At 39.4% G+C, this 18,322-nt stretch overlaps 1 protein-coding gene across 3 annotated transcripts in view; it reads right to left on the bottom strand.

The window, feature by feature from the left end:
- The window catches only part of NCBP3 (nuclear cap binding subunit 3), a 24,429-nt gene extending 6,107 nt beyond the window's left edge, over positions 1–18,322 (bottom strand). Inside the window, exons 1-13 of one of the 3 annotated variants that reach the window (XM_083806555.1) lie at positions 17,276–18,322; positions 14,193–14,863; positions 12,557–12,622; positions 11,745–11,850; positions 10,626–10,751; positions 7,786–7,914; positions 5,437–5,510; positions 4,439–4,547; positions 3,575–3,674; positions 3,130–3,236; positions 2,722–3,007; positions 1,799–1,956; positions 417–581 (exon numbers count right to left, since the gene is read on the bottom strand). In XM_083806555.1, coding sequence (XP_083662681.1) covers positions 417–581; positions 1,799–1,956; positions 2,722–3,007; positions 3,130–3,236; positions 3,575–3,674; positions 4,439–4,547; positions 5,437–5,510; positions 7,786–7,914; positions 10,626–10,751; positions 11,745–11,850; positions 12,557–12,622; positions 14,193–14,381 — 1,615 coding nt within the window. In that variant the 5' untranslated portion in view covers positions 14,382–14,863; positions 17,276–18,322. Of the gene's footprint in view, positions 1–416; positions 582–1,798; positions 1,957–2,721; positions 3,008–3,129; positions 3,237–3,574; positions 3,675–4,438; positions 4,548–5,436; positions 5,511–7,785; positions 7,915–10,625; positions 10,752–11,744; positions 11,851–12,556; positions 12,623–14,192; positions 14,939–17,275 lie in introns of those variants that run through there. The other 2 variants (XM_083806556.1, XM_083806557.1) reach the window with 2 other exon arrangements.

Raw genomic sequence — 18,322 nt, 5'->3', positions numbered from 1 at the left:
CCTCCCACAATGTCTGGTATGCAACTTGCTGTGCCTTGAAGCAGTGGTTGAAATTAAAATATGAGCTTCAGTACAGTCTCGTTCACTCAGTTTCCCATTTGCAGAGGGCGCTACACACAGGTCTGAAGTGCCATTGCTTTCATTGCACTTGTTTTACTGCCCTGTTTTGACCACAGTTCTAAAGTATTCCTCTACTCTTAACCATACCTCCAGAAAAATATTGTTATCTTACTCAATTTAAACTGCCTGCAAACATTTAGATTTCAAAGCTCAGAACAAGCATGTACTAATTAAGTTTTTTAATTTCATTCATCTAAATATCCTTCACAATTTTCAGCTGAAATTTCTCTTACACTCTAAAATCAAATATAATACTGCAAATACTTGCACTATTACCTTTTCCTCATAAAACTAACCTGATTTCTTCTCTCTGGTATCAGAGTAGAGGCCTTTTACATCTTGTTTAGGGATTCCTAACCGGCTGTGTACATCAGATATCGGTTCTCGACGAGGAGCAGAAGTACTACTTGGAGGCTTAACTTCTGGAGAATGGGGTCTTTTTCCCAGTCTTTGCCGCACATCTAGGGATATTTTCAGTGATTAAAATGACAAAAATCATGTTGCATTTACCTAAGTTCTGCCAGCTAATTTTGTGTTCATTGCACACTTTGTAGAACTCAGAACTAGATAGATGTCCTGTTTTTTTTTCATCTTTTCTATAGTCTTTTCATTAAGTCTTTCATACACAGATTTCAGTCTTGGCAATGCCTGCAATAAAATTTACCCAGATTTCACTATTTTTTTCTTGGCAATACATTTGATATTTAATGTTTTCAGGTTATATTCTGTCCATGTACCAAAAATGTATCAGTAATTCCATGGCTTGATGCATTTATTTCAGCAGCTCAGCATGTATGTATCCAGCATGAGGTAGGACTATGAGATAATTGTTAGGCCTTCAGTAATTCTTTTCAGATTATAGATATTTTGCTTTAGAATTCTAATACTGCTTAATATTTTGCGGAATAAAAATAAGAATATAAGAATATTAAATATACTGACACTTAATCCATGATAAGAATCTCATATCCTGAAGTTTGTCTGATTTAGCCTGATGTGTCTAGTCTTAAAAAAGGTTCAAACAAAAATATGAAGAGGAATTACATGATTTATATGCCAACTTGTCAGAGGCACAAAATGTACATGAAACATAATATACAGTAATGTAACTTCTATATTACATTGATACAAACAAGAGTATCTTTCACCCATCAGTCAGATAATCCTCTGGATACTACGTATGTCAGAAATAGCTGAAATCACACATGCTGGAGTAAAAAAAAAAAAGTAAATTAAGCACAAAATTTAAAATAAATAAAAAGACAGCCAACTGAAAAATACCTTCATATTCACATTATACATATTATTTCATGTAAGTAGCTGGTGTCTCAAGTTTGAGTTCGTACCTGACTCCTCTCGTGCTGTTTCCCATAGAGTCATACAGAATCTCTGCCTCAACAATTAAGCAAATCAAAAAGGACAAAGTGGGGGAAAGTAGACAAAGGCAAACAAATTAAATAAAAATAAAACGTCACTCACTTAAATATATTTCATTTTCCCCCAAAGCAATCCCCAACTCTGTACCTTAGTGAGGAAAAATTAACTGTATAAATGCAGAAACTGCTGCTGAACAGAATTCCCTCAGGTTTTAAGTCACAGTAGAGGACAAATGGGAAATGACTATATCCATTTTAATAAACTAGTCATAACTCTACAGAGCGTCAGGGTTTCAAATTACCTGATTTCACAGTGCTGTTTTGCTGGCGCGGCCCATTATTATGCTGACGTTTTTCTTCTAACAGTAGTCTTACATCTACAACTTTCTCCGATGATCCTTTACTGCCAATCCGGTTTTTGACATTACTGGTCGCTATGCTATCTGCTCGCATAGAATTCCTAAAAAAAAATAATTTAAAGTCCCTTCAACAAAATGAAATCTAACATAGCTCTCACAACTTCTTGTAAGTAAAATTATAGAAAACAGTACTATCAGGATTTCTCTACTGAGAAACAGGTAAGAATAACAAAAACTTTTAAGAGTATGCTTTTTGGTCAGAATCAGAAGATCAGAAGTATAACAATAATCACACGAACACCTCGGTAACCATTACAAGGCAGATATGCAGATACCCAGCTTGTATCTCTAAGGCTGTGCCTCTGGGTTGAAATTCAGAGTAAATGAATAATTTCAGAATTGTTAAAAGACCTGACATTATAATGAACCATAGTAATATACTACCAGAGGGATACATTTTAAAATTATTTTAATTACCTACAATATATGTAGTTTTGGTTAATATGCCCATAATGAACAGACACTACTTTTTGTCATTATACATCCGAGGATGGTTGGCCCAGCTATGAAATGCAAGAGGTTAATTGTGCTTGCTTGCCTAAATGTCCACTGATTCCACTTTGAGTTTTACATTATCATAATGCCAAATACAGAAATCTACAAACAAAGTTGTATTTTCAATATGTTAACTGCAAAGAAAAGACCGATACAGGCTTTTCGGTATTTTGCATTTCATCTTTAAAACATCTACTACAAAATAACATTAAGATTTAAAATAGCAGCTTCAACAGTTTGTCTTTAAGCTTTGACTGCACTGTCACTGATTATATTTCAAATGACACTTTTAAAGAATAGGAAACTTTTACCTAATATTTTTCAGTTGCGATTCGACCTCATCTGCATACATTGTCATTTTCATGCTCTTTTTGGGAGAGGGTGTTGATATCATTTTCAATTCAAGATCATAGTCCATTTCATCAGAATCAGATGCACTTGCACTTGATCGTCTTGCTGCACTGCGGTCTCGAGACTGTTTGAAAGGTTGCAGTTCATCACGGTATTCTACAACAACTCTGTCATCTTCATCCATATCCTGATCTTCTTCCTCCTCCTCTTCCTCCTCAATAGGCTCCTCAGGAACATTTACTAAGCCTGTAGCAAAACATATCAATTATTGTAAGCTGAAATTTATCATTCATAGATAAAAACCAATGCAGAAAAAAATGTAAATAAACGATTCAATACAATTAAACATCAATATTGGCATCAATTACCTGAATGACGATGTTTATAAGGAGGAGTTAAACCAACATCATCCCCAATAAGTGTCCTCTTCTTTATGACATCCCGGTGGATTCGTCGTGAATGGTATCTTCGTTTCCTGAAACACCATAAAAAGAATGACATTGCTGTCACAGAAAAGGCATGGTGAATGAGCTGTATTCAGTCCTGGATGAAGTATGTGCAATTATCACTCACTCTAATAGCAGACAAATACATTTATGTAAGAGATCTGTTCTGCATTACTGTTCTGAATATAAACATTTACTTTCACAATAAAATATTTCTCTTGCAAATTCATTATCGCTTTGTAAAAAAAAATACACTTAAGAAATATCTACAGAAACTAAAAAGAAAAAAAAATCTACAAGTTAGAACAGTTTTGGACCATCTTGTCGGAGCACTTGAAGTGTTCCAATTCCTCTATCCTGTACTCACCAAGAATTACTAAGAATCCCCTTCATGCCTCCATAATTGGGATTGCCGTACTTCATGTAATATTGGCTTCGCCTTGCAGCTCCCAGCTCTTTTTTGTCATCTGAAAGGAAAAACATAAATTATTAGGATATTTCCCTCTTAGAATATACCTTACTATACTAGCATAAAAATAAATAACCATCCAGTCAGACACAGAGAGCGAAAGACTGAATATGTCCTACAGAACAGCATTACTTCAATTATTTTCATGAAGGATAAAATTTTGCTGATACCTCATCTGAAATTTGTCCTAGCACCGCAGAGTTTTATGTGTGTCCAGAAACTTAATTCCATGGGGACTCTCAGTTTCTACGTATCAGTTAACAGAGCATTACATCCCACTCTAACTGCTGGAGGCTCTACTTACCTTATTGCTGACCTCTCTTTCCTTTATGGATATGTCATTTTCTACATGACCCAGAAATTACATGCATTTTAATTTAACTCATAAATATAATTTAATATCTCAACTGTATTTAGCAACAATTTCCACTAATACCTCATAAACATCTCAAATGATTTTCATATTTATAAAATGTGAAATTTACCTCCGTGGAGAAGGGCATCATAAAACCTGTTCTATTGTATCAGGAAAAATGCCCTGAGCGCAAGACAAAATTTTATGTACAATAATCTTCATAAAACTTGAACTAGATTTAATTCACACATTAGATGTGTATTCCATTCTAAAATGTTAACACCTAAAAATTATCATAAAAATAACAATTTTGCAAATAAAAATCAGGTATTCGAGTCATTAATTAGTCAACAAATAAAACTGCAACAAGCAATTAATTCTTTATGTTTGTTAAGCTGTTCATTTACCTTTAGTAGCAAATCTCATGAATAGCTTGTTTCCTTTAGCCAGTTTATTGGCAGGGCGAAGATCATTACGCAGGAGAGAATCCTCTTCTACCTGGGACAGGGCATCCAACTTTGGGGGCAAAAAAGGTATTTTGGACTCAAAAACAAAATTACTGTTGAATGAAAACGGATTGCTTACAGAGAAGCAATCAACTGATTACTAAGTAAGTTACTTTCCAAATTCTGTTCAGGTGAACTTTTTCTTTTTTGACAAACTACTGTGAATTTTTAAAATAACTTGCCCAAAAGATTTAAAATATTTTCATCTCTTTCTTCATAACCTTATCTCAGATTAACATTCAATAAACTTTCAAATGAAACTATATTACTGATTCAAATGTAGAAAATATAGTACAACTTGAACAGTGACAAATAACTTGTTTGTTTCATATGTAAATGGTTACACTATCAGGTTCTCTTGCCCTCAAACAATGACTTACAGGCTTTTTTTTTCCATTTATATCTGTTTATATAAACCAAAATTCAGATTTCCATCATATGTATGAATGTTCACTGAGCCATTCCTAAAGAAAATACTAATGACACCTATTATATATATTCAACCAGTGAAGATTAAATTACTTACTCACCATCAATGTGTTTGCTGATTCCCACACATATCTATGGGCAGCCTAAATCCTTTCTTTCTCTCTATGCACTGCCTTCTATACTGAAAGCCTATTGCTTTCCATTGCCTTCTCACAGCAAAAAAGAGAAGCCAGTCTAGCTCTTAAATGCTGGCTGCCCTACCAGTCTTCAAAATCTATTTACAAAACACTCTAATACAACGCTCGTCTCACCAACAGCATACGCATGCTTCCTGTCCTTTCCCCATCTAATTAACTTTGATAATTAAATTGAGAGTTACAAGCGTAAATGGTTAAAATTGTAATGGTATGAATACTTTACACAAGTTAGAGACAAACTTCCGTAATAGTATTTACCCTTTCTATACTGACCTCAACATCACTTGGATTCTCATCCTCTACCTCTCCTTCTTCTGCCTCATCATCAGAACTTTCCTCCTGTTTTCCTAAAGAGGAAAATAATTGGGAAAAAAAATCTCCATTTTAGTGCTCCAGTTGCATTTGATTATTATTACCTACATTCTCTGAAATCAAACTGAAGGTGTTATCCATTCTTCTGTGAAGCCTAGAGAATAATCAAAACAGTGAACGTCTACAGAAATTTGAAGCACGTATGAATAACATTAACCAGACAGCCCCTGTACAGATAAGTGCCTGAAGCAGCACACATGGATTATAAATTTACTTATTTGAAAGCAAATGAAATTGTACTGCATTTCAAAGTATGATAGAGATCAGCAAGAGCAAGATTGCACAAGGGCTATCAAATCCCATTTCCTTCAGCCTCCTTTTAAAATGCTGCAAGTACCTGCAAGCATCCAATACTAACAATGTGGACCAGCTTGCTACTCAAAAGCTTAAATTTACTGCGATCTGGAAAAAAAAACACTTGGTGACTTAATTTTGAAGTCGAATAGCTAACAGAAAAGTGCACACTTCCAGAACTACTTATGAGATGTTTGCATAGATTTTTCAGCACTTAAAAAAATATATATATTTATTTATACGTATTAGCTCACAGTGAGAAAAATTGTTACTTTTTTCAGTCCTCAAAAAAAAAAAAGTGAATATGGACAACACCTAACAATATAATTTCTTCTGCAAAGATCTCAAAGCACTTCAAAGACTCAAGACTAAAAAAAAAAAACTCCTTTACATTGCAGAGTTGCTTATCTTAACCCCATCTGACAATGGGCTCAACAACTTGTAATAGAGAGCAGCACCTGTTAAAAACATCTTGACAACTGTACCCAAGTCCAAAGGAAAAATTAAGCACAATTAACCAAACTGACTCCAAAGAGAATTTAGGTAGACAAACTAGCCAAATTCAAAAATGAATTGTCATCTATTGAGGATAGCATTCAAACACTTTTTTTTTAATGATAAAACTTCTCACTGTAAAGACTAGCCTCCTGCTTCCCTAAACAGCCCTTAAATTCTTATCTAAAACAAAGGAATGTAACTGAGCCAGATTACTCCAATATATCTGTATGCAGCTCACACGTTAAGATGTGATTGAACAGTTTGTACTTTATCCAATATCCCGCTTTTCCAGATGAGCAGGTGAATAAGTTTACGTAGGAGGAATTTAGATGAGACAATTTTTATTTTGAGATGCGCTGTAATGATGGTGTAATATGTACTTGGTAGCCAATAAGATTAATATACATGTATTTATGCTGCATTTAAATAAGACATTCACTAATCTCCAAAAACTTTGTAACAAGTCTTACTTGAAGCATTATCAACATTTTAAAGTCACATGGATGGTTGAGGAGCCACTGCATTGTAGAGAAAAGCAACAAGAAGAAAATGGAGTGAGTGAGAATTATCCACAAGTTTAACAAAGCCCTAAAACCCAAACTTTATAAGAAGGCTTTTGGTAGCACTGCAAATACAAGATAGAGAAATTGGCCACTTGCATTTTGTTAATATAGTGTGTTTAAGCAAAATCTGTGGAAGACTTATTTTAATAAATAAAACATCTCCCTTTGCTTTGTACTCTCTCTTACAGTACTTTGAACCACTGCAATTTATCACATTGTCCTAACAGCAGAACAGTCCTAAAGCAGCAAAAGCCTGATTTTCTATTTACACTTCTAAAATGAATTTGCAACCAAGGCATTCAGATTCCAGATTTATCGCAACACTTAGTTGTACGTTGGCTGCTTTGCTCTTTCGTAACTGACCTTTCAGTACGCTTCTTTCTTGAAAGTACAATGGTCAAATTTAGAGATGATATACACAGTGGTGAAGTGATACATTGGCACATCAGCGTGAATGGTACACATAAAAGATAGTGCTGTATCAAGCAAAGGAATGAACTGTGGTGTTTCAAAAACGGGATATTTTCTTAGACCTGTTTTTTTCCCCCCACACTTACAATACCCATCCTTCTACTGCCTTTGCATGCACATCACACAGACGTATTTCTGTGCAACATGTATCACTATAAATATCACATCTGAATATGACCCTGCCTCTAACATGTTCAGTATCGACTGAATTACTGCTTTTGGTCTAGCTCCAACCCACCTTTTAAGAAGCAGCTTCTTCAAAAGGTTTCCAAGATGAAAGCCTTTTTTAAAGTGGCAGAATACATTTTCCTGAAACTACACGATAGAAGCTCCTTCAGTAATTTAGATTACGCAGTACCCAAGCACAAGTTTAAAGTTTCATTGATTTAACTAGATGATGTCTATATATGCATATCTCATCTACCTTTCTTGTTTTTTTCAGCTGTCTTCTCTTCATTGTTTTCTCTGCTTTTTGTTTTCTCCTGATCAGGCAAGGAACTCATATTTATTAGAGCCCGTGTTGCTGTTACTTCATCAAGCCAGACCACATTACCTATGACATACATACAGAAACATATACAAAAACAAAATGCAGTTTGTGTCAACAAGCAGTCACATACACTGCCTTACTGGAGAGAAATTACTAACAGTTCAGAAACAGTCTTATATAATGACATGACAAAAACAATTAGATATATCTCTTGCAGGGGAATTCATATTCTTTAGCACACTTGGCAACCTGGGGGACATACAGCTTTCACATCATTACAAAAAGCACGACAACTGATCAAAACCAAAATCATTGGAATGCACAACCATATATATCAGACATTGCTTCCTGAGCACAGCACATTAGGATACTGAATAAGGGCCAGTGCATTTCATGAATGTGCTAGCACACAAATGTGATTAAAGCAAAAACAACAAAAACAACACAAGAAATAAGCCCTGACCTCACTTTTTTTAATTAACAGCACCTTCGACCTGACTGCAGAATTCTGTTAATCTTTCCCAAAAAAAACGGAAAATAGGAGAAACTGCTCAAGCATTTCAAAGAGGTTACAGTGTGCATAGGTTAACAATGTGATTCAGTACGTCTCATGTACGTGTCTTACATATCAGCAGATGCTACTAAAGTAAAACTTACAACTTATTAGGCCAATTAACAGCATTTTGTAGGTGTTGAAAATGAAAGAATGAAAAATGCTTAGAAACAAGCTGAGCAAAAGCTTTCTGCCAGGATGCATTCAGTGCAAATACAACAACAAATGTCATTTACTGCTTTACCCTTAAACAAGTCAGGAAATGACAGCAATAAATTTATGCAAATATCAAGAAAACTATATACAGTTTCCCCAAATAAAAGTTTTTCTCTGAAATTACTTGAACAGTCAGGATTTACAAGGTGAATACGCAGATACTAACTTCAATAATTGGCTAATAACTTTTCATTTGCGTGCCTACCTGCTCTTGACATCTCCAAATTTTCAAAGCATTTACCATTTTATGTTCACCAGTTTGAAACACAGAATGCTTTTGTACCGAGACATGTTGAGATGGAATTCAATTGGGAACATTAAAATTTGTCATGCTGTGACACAAATCTATGCTGAAAAGTTACTGCTCTTTCTGTAGATTTTCATCAAGTGTAGTTTTCGTATCAGAGCGTATTGCAGCTAAGTGTAACAACGCGATATTACAGTACTCTAATAATTATTTGATTATACTAATATTATACCAATATATATATACTAATACTATACTAATCAGCATGCTAACTCCAATACAGTATGAAAATCGATCACTAAAACTGATGTGTTTTAACTATAAGTGGGTAAAGTATCACTCCGGTTCTGAAGCTCACATTTTTGCTCTGCAAGTTTGCTCTGGTTTCACACTAAATTCACCCATGTAACAGTTAAGAAAAAGGATCACAGACTTATAAATACAGCCTCAGATATTAAATGTTAAGCTGTGCACTTGGCTAGTTCATGCATTATCACAGGTTCATCTGGTAGCTCTTTACTGCAATTGTCTACCCAGGGCTCATTGCATTCAAATGTTCTGTCAGCTTGTGGCAGTGTATCAAGCTGTAACACACACAGACTTCAAAGTTAATATTTTGTAGTACACTGTAACTTTTGTCTTGCACTTGTACACAATTCCTTCATGATCATTCCAGGGAACTGCACTACTAACTTTCATGTTTCAGCCACATCTATAAATAAAACAGCTCCTACTTCTTTGTCCTATTATTTAGTTTACAGGATTTCTAGCCACAAGACATTCTTAAAGCCTTCCAGTTCCACGATTCAGTGCCCACCTGTAGCAAACAGCTCTCGTACAGTCTTCAGTATCACTAAACAAAGAATGACTGTCAATAACTTACATCTTTCTGGTAGTCTCACTGCACGTATACTCCCTAAAACAGCCCTTGCAATGTGAATTCACATTCCTTTTCCAGTATATGTAAATCACATTCAGCTGCCACCTTCTTCCACCCACTAATTTCTCTCTGAGAATGCCCTAAACAAATATCGCAACAAGCCTGCTCCTTCCCAGCCCTAAACCATACTGACTTCCCTAGCTGCATACGGTTCAGTAATCTTCTCACAGAATGTCACCCTCTGTGAGGCTTACAAGCAGACACGTTATTTATGTCAAAACGTAAGCAACACTTTTGACCATTTTTCCCACTTCAGGACTGGCAAGCTATTTTATCCTGTCCCTTCCTGATAATTTCAGTTTGTCAACAAAACCTTCCGCATCAGATGTTTCCTTGATTCTGTTTTCCTAAGAGCTACATGGTTTGTTCCGTCTCTGTGTACCAGTTAGCTTCACTCACTGCTCCTAATTCTGTTTATCGGACCATCATGTTTTGAAGAGTACCACTTTCACTCGTAATGAACTCAATTCACATCCCTCACTGGTGACTCTCCTGCCCTGCCAGTCTGGTCGCTAGCCACACTTCCAGCTACCGATGCACTTCTTTTGGTCTCCTCATACGTCAGCAATATGAGTAATGGAAAGATGTTGCGTCATTTTTAAATGAGATTTTTTTTTCTTCTAAACACTCATCCAGACAGTGGGCTAGATTTTCACCATATGCTATTAATTCTTGCCTTCTAAATTTCTTTTGGCTAAGGCCAATGAAAGGGAAACAGGGACAGACAAAGATCAGTGACTTTAAAAGCCAAAAAGACATTTGAGGTACAGCTATGATTGATATAAAAGAATAACAGACAAAAGATTCCATTTACTTACATGATGTATCATCTAACCACTCTATATGAGCAGGAGGATATTCTTTGAAATAGGCAAAGATGTCCTGTGTACTCATTTCATCCACCCCACAAATGTAAATTGTGTCCAGTCTCACTTTAGGAATCGCTATAAAGATGAAGAGATACAAAACCGACACTCATTTCTATGGAGCAATCTTTTACATTCAAAACATATAGGCTTATAAAGCGGACATTTTAAATAAGCTAAAGGGAAACTAATAAAAGCAAAGCATGATGTACACCATTCTAAAACACGAATTTGAATTATTATTCCACAATGCAAAAGCTTAATTGAGAATTAAAAAGGGAGAAAGGTTGTTGTAACATTACCAGCAACAGTAGCTGAAGGTACTTAGTAACTTCAAACTGCTTTACAAACTTTTTTTTTTAAATGCTACCAAAGTACTTCCAAGAAGTACTGAAGAGACAGAATACTAATTAGGCCCGTGACCAGGACATGGTACAAGCGGAAGGGCTTTGTACACATCTGATGTTGCAGGCCACGGCTTAGCAGCCAGCTGGAAAAAAGCCTTGAGAACCAACCGGATGCCAAAAATGCCAATCTGTTTCGTGCGCATCTCCCAGCTGATCTGCTTATATTCCAACACATCCAGCTTGCTGTCTAACAGCACACGTGCAATCAGTCCGTCTTCACCGTGTGTGCAGCACAGAATCTGATCTCACTATGCAAGGGACACTGAGTCTTTTGCTCGTACACAAACAGCGCCCAAGGCCTTTTCCAAGAATTTAAAGATTCTTAAAGCAGCACTGGGCCAACAAACAAATCTCAGACAGGTAACACCAGGTGCCATTGCCAAACAGTAAATAAGGTACATAAAAATATTTTATTTTCTAGTGTTGTTAAAGCAAGGAGTAAAACAATAACTGTTAGGAAGTAGTTTAAAAAGCAATGGCATTAAAATAGTCATTACTATAGTGGTATAATATATACAGACATAGGAAAAAAGTGATTTCTCTTGGTAATGATCTAGGAAAACCTCTGGGGATGCAGAAAATATTACAGTATAAATCAAGACAAGGACCTGTGAGAAAGTAAACAAAGGGATCTTTCCTTCTTGACTGCTGGATAAACTCATACCTTTCTTCATCATGTCCCGATCCAGTGCTACATTCCTTTGGGCAAGATTCACCTCAGCTCGAAAATGAAAGCGTTTTGCTCTTTGTTCCTTTTTCTCAATTGCTTCCTGTAAAATGCAAAACAATGCAGTCAAAACAGGAATCAGAGCAGCATTCCCAACAGGTTACGCTGTAGGACAAGGTATTTAAAATACAATTTACCAGACAGCAACAATCTGTATTAATAATGCTACTTATTCTGAGGAGATCTGTATGTTTCATAACGCAAAAATAATTCATTGAAACATACCTGTGCCACATCATACTTTTAACATAGATCCAGCAACGTAATGGGGATCAAGATGCATGGAAAACAAGCTATCCTGGACTGACGCTCAGCTTCCGTGATGGAACAGTCAGATTATTTTTTTCCTCCCTAACAAATGTACAGAGGCCGTACTCAAAAAACCTATCTCTCTTTCAACAAACACTTCCACCACCCGGAAAATTCATTTTTTTTTTTTTTAAGAATACTGAAATACTGTCAGTACCTTAAGAGGAAAAAAAAAAATCTCACTTATTTCAAAGAGCTCGTATTGCACTTGTTTTGCAATATTATTTTAGTATTTGCAAAATTAATTCTTACAGTTTACAAGAGATACCTGTCTGGATGCCAACCACAACTAACACAAGGAGAATTCTCTAGTTATTGAAAAATGCCAGCAATCTGAACATGAGGGTAAGCTTCTGCACCTCTCAGGAAAGAAACGAAGTCTTTCCTCCTTTCCTGTAGGATAATTAAAACACTTCAAAGAAACATAGGACAAAAATTACCTTGGATGTTACATCTATTCCCGTAATGAAACTTCCAGCTTTGTTTTCATATCTCCTACTAGTGTCCTGAAACAAAGCAAAACAGCAATGAAATCTCAATGAACGGTGAAAGCAACTTACTTGCTACACTAAAAATATCTGGCCATTTCTAAGAGAAATCCATCCTCTTCTCCTTGATCCTTACTCCAAGCTACATCCCTAGACAGACAGGTAAACAAGCATTTAACTTCACTGACATCAGCGAATGTTAAAGCACATCAAACAAACCCAACTTCCTTTACTATGAGAACTCTGTCCTTTTGCAATAGCTGGTTCCTGTATCTGTGTCTGCTACGGTTTTGACTTTGTCTCAGCAATAAAGTGGAAGTCATCAAACACCTTTCCTAACTACAATTTTCATTTCAGGTAAAATTTCCTTGTAAAACATGAACAAATTTAACAGTGATGTTGTGAAGATACCTGACTCCTGAAGTTCCAAATTGCAATTTTCAGTTTCAAGAGAAGTTAGAACATCAAACCACTGCCACAATTAAACAAGTGGTTTGTCTATTTTTTACCATTACTTCAAAACCAGCAATATGAAACGTTACCATTTTGATACATGCCTACAAATTAAAAGAGTAAATATTGAGAATGAGGTGCGAAAAAAAAAAAACAACACACCTCACAAAACTCATTTCCATCAATGAGGACTGCTGAAATCACAAGACCACATTGAACAACAAAGGTCCTGGACCAGTCACCCTCCATTGTTTGCACACAGAACAATGGGACTTCTTCTTCCTGGCACCCTCAGAACCATCACCCAGTGAAGGTTTGTGGCCTGAAGAACGTATCTTGTCTTGCTATTTCTAAGGGTAAACATTTTGTTTCTCCTTGTGCTGCAATAGAATTGTTTTGGCCAAAGGACTTTTTCTAGAAAGCAGGCCAGCCTCAGCTTAGAAATACCAAAGTGCACACAGAATCTAAACACTTTTCTTCGTAATGCAGTCAAACTTTCTCTAAAGTTGCCACATGTGAAGAGTTATTAAAAAGAAAAAAAAGATGACAACAGCAAAATAAGCATGTTACTTTAAAAATGGAAAAAGAAACATCACAGTCTACGGTTGATTCATGGAGCACAAGGGAGTACAGCAGCAGGGTGCTGTTTCTTAGGCCACGTATTTGGTAAAAGCTCAGGCATGTTGGTAATCAGCTAATTAGAGATTAGTTTCTAAAACATTTTCCACACACGTTTTCAGAGCAAAAGCCTCCTTAAGAGTTTAGATCAACCCTGACCCACTTTTATGTATTAAACACGACCATAGTAAAACTTATCTAGGAATGGAAAAAGTAGTCCTCAAAACCTACCCCTTAGAGCCCACATTCCCAAGGCTTTCACCGCGCTCCCTCACGGCCCCCCCCGCTCCTCGTCCAGGTGCCCCCATCGCCCTGGGACACCCTGCCCCCCCCCCCCATCACCACAACACCCCAAAACCCCCTCCCACCCCCCCCAACCCTCCCCCTTACTCCCGAGCACACCCTGCCCGCTCCCTCTCCCCACTACACCCCCAACCCCCCCCCCCACACCCCATGTCGCCCGCTTTTCCCCCCGCCCCTCGCCCGTGCGCCCCCCCAGGCCCCCTCCCCTACGTACCCTGCCCCCCCTCAGGAGCCGGTCCCTCCTTCGCTCCCCCTGCCCGTCCCTCACCGGGAGGAGCTCCCGGAGCGAGCGCCTCACGGGGATAGCGTCCAGCTCGCCTTCTTCTACTTCCATAGGCTCGGGCTCGGGGCCGCGGGGCTCCTCCGCCTTCACCGAGATCCGCAGGCCCCGTACGGCCGCCATGGCTCCGCCAGGCCCGCCCTCAGCCCGGCCACCGAGACGGGCCCGCCGCGGCACAGAGCGGCACCGCGAGCCACCACCGAGACGGCAAAACGGGGATAGAGCGCCACCCGAAGCTACCGCGGCTTCGGGGCCAACGCGCTGGGGGCCATAGAGATGAGGGGAGAGAGCGGCGCCGCCGGCCCTTCAGGGCTACGGGGAGCGGGAGGACCGAGCCGCCATTTTCTCCTCTTCCTCACGCCCCTCGGTGCCACCGGGGGGAGAGCACGGTCCGGAGCTTGCTCCAGCAGGCTCTGCTTCCTATAGGGTTTTTTATGAAAATGACCTGGCTTCTTAAAAAAAGTCGGGTTTTTCCTCCTCTCTGTCCTGTGGGAGGTCCCATCGGTCTGTGCTTGGCTGGGTTGTTCCCTTGGACATGTTCTCGTTCCCTCCTGAGGGTGTTTCAGGAGAGAAGCCCTGTCTCCTCTGGCCATCCTTGCACTGTGCTAAATAAACCACACGATTTTATTGATTATTCTCATGGAATAAGTTCCGTGTTCCACTAGTCCTCATCGCTACCTGCAGTTCAGCTCTGCGCCCCTTGAACACAAGGGGCCAGAACAGTGATGGAGCTGAGGGTTTGCTCCTGCCTCGGCTGACATAGAATCACAGAATCATTAAGGTTGGATCTTAATGATTATCAGTGGTTTGACTTTCAAAATCATCTGGTCCAGCCATCACCCTACTACCAATGTCACCTGCTAAACCATGTCCCTAAGCACCACGTCCAACCTTTCCTTGAACACCCCCAGGGACGGTGACGCCACCACCTCCCTGGACAACCCATCCCAACGCCTGACTCCAACAGCAGCAGCGTTTCCCCAGCTGTGGCGTAACACCACAACCGATCGCTCTACAGCTGCACTTCCTCAGCTCAGTCACCTGGCAAATATCACCCCACTTGGCATTCCCAGCCAGCCAATTTCATTACGAATTCCTAATATTTCTCTGGCTGTGTGACCCTGCTCAGTTTCAGACTGCTCCGTTCCTCACTTCTGCAAGTTCTCAAAGCAACCCCCTCCAGCACGCTCTGTTTTGTGTCACTTTCTCTCTGAATTGATGGTACTTCCCAGTAAAATTCAACAGCAAATCTTGAGTATGGCGTGAACAAAATTTGCTTCTGGTAATAAAAAGGCTCCTTCCATTATACATAATCCAGTGGGACTAATATATCTTCTTGCTACTGATCACGCACTCCAGGCTTATTTATTTTTAACAGTGTCTGCACACAGATCTTTTCAGAATAGTTAATTTGAGTTGCATTTGCCAGAGCTATCTTTGTGGCTGACATCACATAGCCAGCATCTGGCAGGAACCACGAGCACAGGTGACACTTCCAAGCCAGATGTGAATGGTTACAGCAGAGGCCCCGTACATATAATGTGAACACCAGTAGTAAACAGGACATCGAAACCCACTGTGAGCAGCAGATTCTGAAATAATTGCTAGAGGAAACATTTCTGCGGCAGAAATGCCATTTCTTGAGGTGATAGAGAAAAGAAAGTAAAACATGCACCTTCTCCTCTTTTTAGTTTTCATTTCAGAAGTAGAACACAGTACTGATGTGTGATCTAGCCCAGATTTACAAAACTAACCCTTCAAAGTAATAGATGGGGCAAGATTCTGTAACAACAGGTTGCCTTGCACTGCTGCTATTAGAGTGCAGGTGAAGCCTTTAATTAACCCAGACATTTCCTTATTTCAACATCCGTGAATATTGCCCAGGACAGACCATTGCTACACAGCCGTACTACAACCCCCTCTGCTTGGCACGATTTCGAGACTTGCTCATTGAACTCAGCAAGAAACTTTCTACTGATAAACTGTGGCTTTAGATCAGTTGCCAAAGTTTTATTGCTCCTTAGGAGAAAATCATCTCTAGCCTGACTGGTAGGAACAATCAAATCAGGAGAGGAAAACCAGGACTGGGGCTTTTACTGCCAGGTAGGTGAGTGGAATATTCTCTTGATATTTTACAGCTTCTTTCAGAATCTTGTTATTAACTATGGATTCTTCCGAGTCTGGGGCCAAGATCTGTCTGGCCACTCAGCTCAGACTGCAATCTTCTGCTTGTGAAAGGGCCCGTGTAGAAATGCACGTTGGTGCAGAAGGGCTCCACCTTTATTGTAGCCTCTGTGCAGAAGGGATGGGTCAATGGTAGTAAACTACTGAGTGGAAGGGCGTGTTAATGGAGTGGAATATAAGTGTTAATTATGGAAAGAAAAATGAATTTGGAAAAGGTTGTTATCTGGAGAAGCCCTAAGTAAGGAAAGGCTGTTAAAAATAATGAAGGATAGTGAGTGATTGAACAAGAAATTATTTCAACATAAAAGTAGCAAAAGGAGCTTCTTTCCGGAGGGAAATATTATGCATTTCCCCACCACTGACCACCAGAGGGAACTCTTGCAATAAGATTCCAAACTGCTTGCAGCAGAAAATCTGATGAAACCCTCCACCAACTCCTGTAGTTTTGTGGTTCAGCTGAAAACATGGGGAGATGGGGTACAAAGATGGGGACTGGGAAGACAAGAAAATAAAAGTCTGCAGGCCCTCAGTCAACAGGGGACTTTTTTTTACAGTGTCTAGCAGAAGTCAGAAAAACAGTGAATTTTACCATTGTAAGAAAGTTTTGTTTTGTTTGAAGTCTGTGTGAACCACTAACCAGAATGGACGTGCTTTCTTGCTGCTGTGATTTAACTCTCCTAGCAGCCTGGGCCCTCAACAAGAATCTGCAGCTTTTCAAATCTGAGAAAAAAACTGAGCACGGAAGTGTGCTATTTCTGCAACTGGCTAACAAACTCCACATGTCACCAGGGAAACTAGGACTAGGTTCTAAATAGATTATGACTGGCTCCTACCTACAGTCCATCTGGAGAGAGAACGGGATCAGCAGAGGAAGGATGTTCATTTGTTAAACCATCAGATAAGCAGAAGTCAAGCACCTGGTGTTTTCCTATGTATTTGGTGAACTGCAGCCTCCCACCTGTAAGACAGAATATTTTCTCATTGGGATATTGTGGAGGTTGATACAAGCCTAGTTAACTGACAGGATACCAAAGTCCTGTTCATGAGAGATACACGGCTTCAAAGCATCCTACAAGGAAGCAAAGATGCTGTCAGCCAGGCAGGAACACAGCACCCTCACAGTTAAGGACAGCTATGCTCTAACGTTATGTTTATGCAAGTGCTGCCACATGGAGGCCACACAGATGAAAAAACACATTCCTTTCTGGAAAAAGCTCTCAGAATTGAGCAGAGCTGGAACAGAATTCAATACACATTTATCCAGACTCTAAAGACTTTACTCTGGAACTTGGATAGCCTGGAGAACAATCTAAAATGGTTAAATATTGCTCCATCCTTATAGACATCATTCTTAGTTGTCCACGTGCACACATCCACATTCCTCTGTGGCACCAGTGGAAGTTAAGCAATTCCCTGTTTGCAGGCCCCTGCGGTAACACGGTCAGTGAACTCTTCTGGGTAAAAATACGCTTTTTCTTTTGCAGAGCTATTTTTAACCTAGAACAGCTCATTGGCTCGACTCAGCCCCATGAAAACAGCTGTGCTGGCACAACCGTGGGGTGGGAACATACAGCTGGCAGGGAAGATGAGGACAGGAACTGCTGGTGCAGCTCTGAAGGGAAGAAGACAGCGAGCTGTATCCCTAGCGCCTGCCACGGGCGCGGACAAGCCTGGCTTCACACAAGTGATCTCAGCCAGCCACAGAAGCTGGGAAGCCAAGAGGGGATTGGGACACTCAGGGGGTTACCCTGCCTTCCTCCTGCCTCCTAACGGGATGCACCAGCTGCAGAGACAAGTCCGCTGCCCTCTGTTCCCCTCAGCCCCCTGCTCCCCTCAATGCTCCTGTCAACACTTCCAGCTCCCCTCAGCTCCTCGGGTGC

Source organism: Anser anser (genome assembly GCF_964211835.1).
Source record: "Anser anser genome assembly, chromosome: 20".
In the NCBI taxonomy this organism is placed as follows: Eukaryota; Metazoa; Chordata; class Aves; order Anseriformes; family Anatidae; genus Anser; species Anser anser.
Note: the sequence above shows the minus strand (reverse complement) of the source record. Positions and strands in the feature narration are given on the sequence as shown.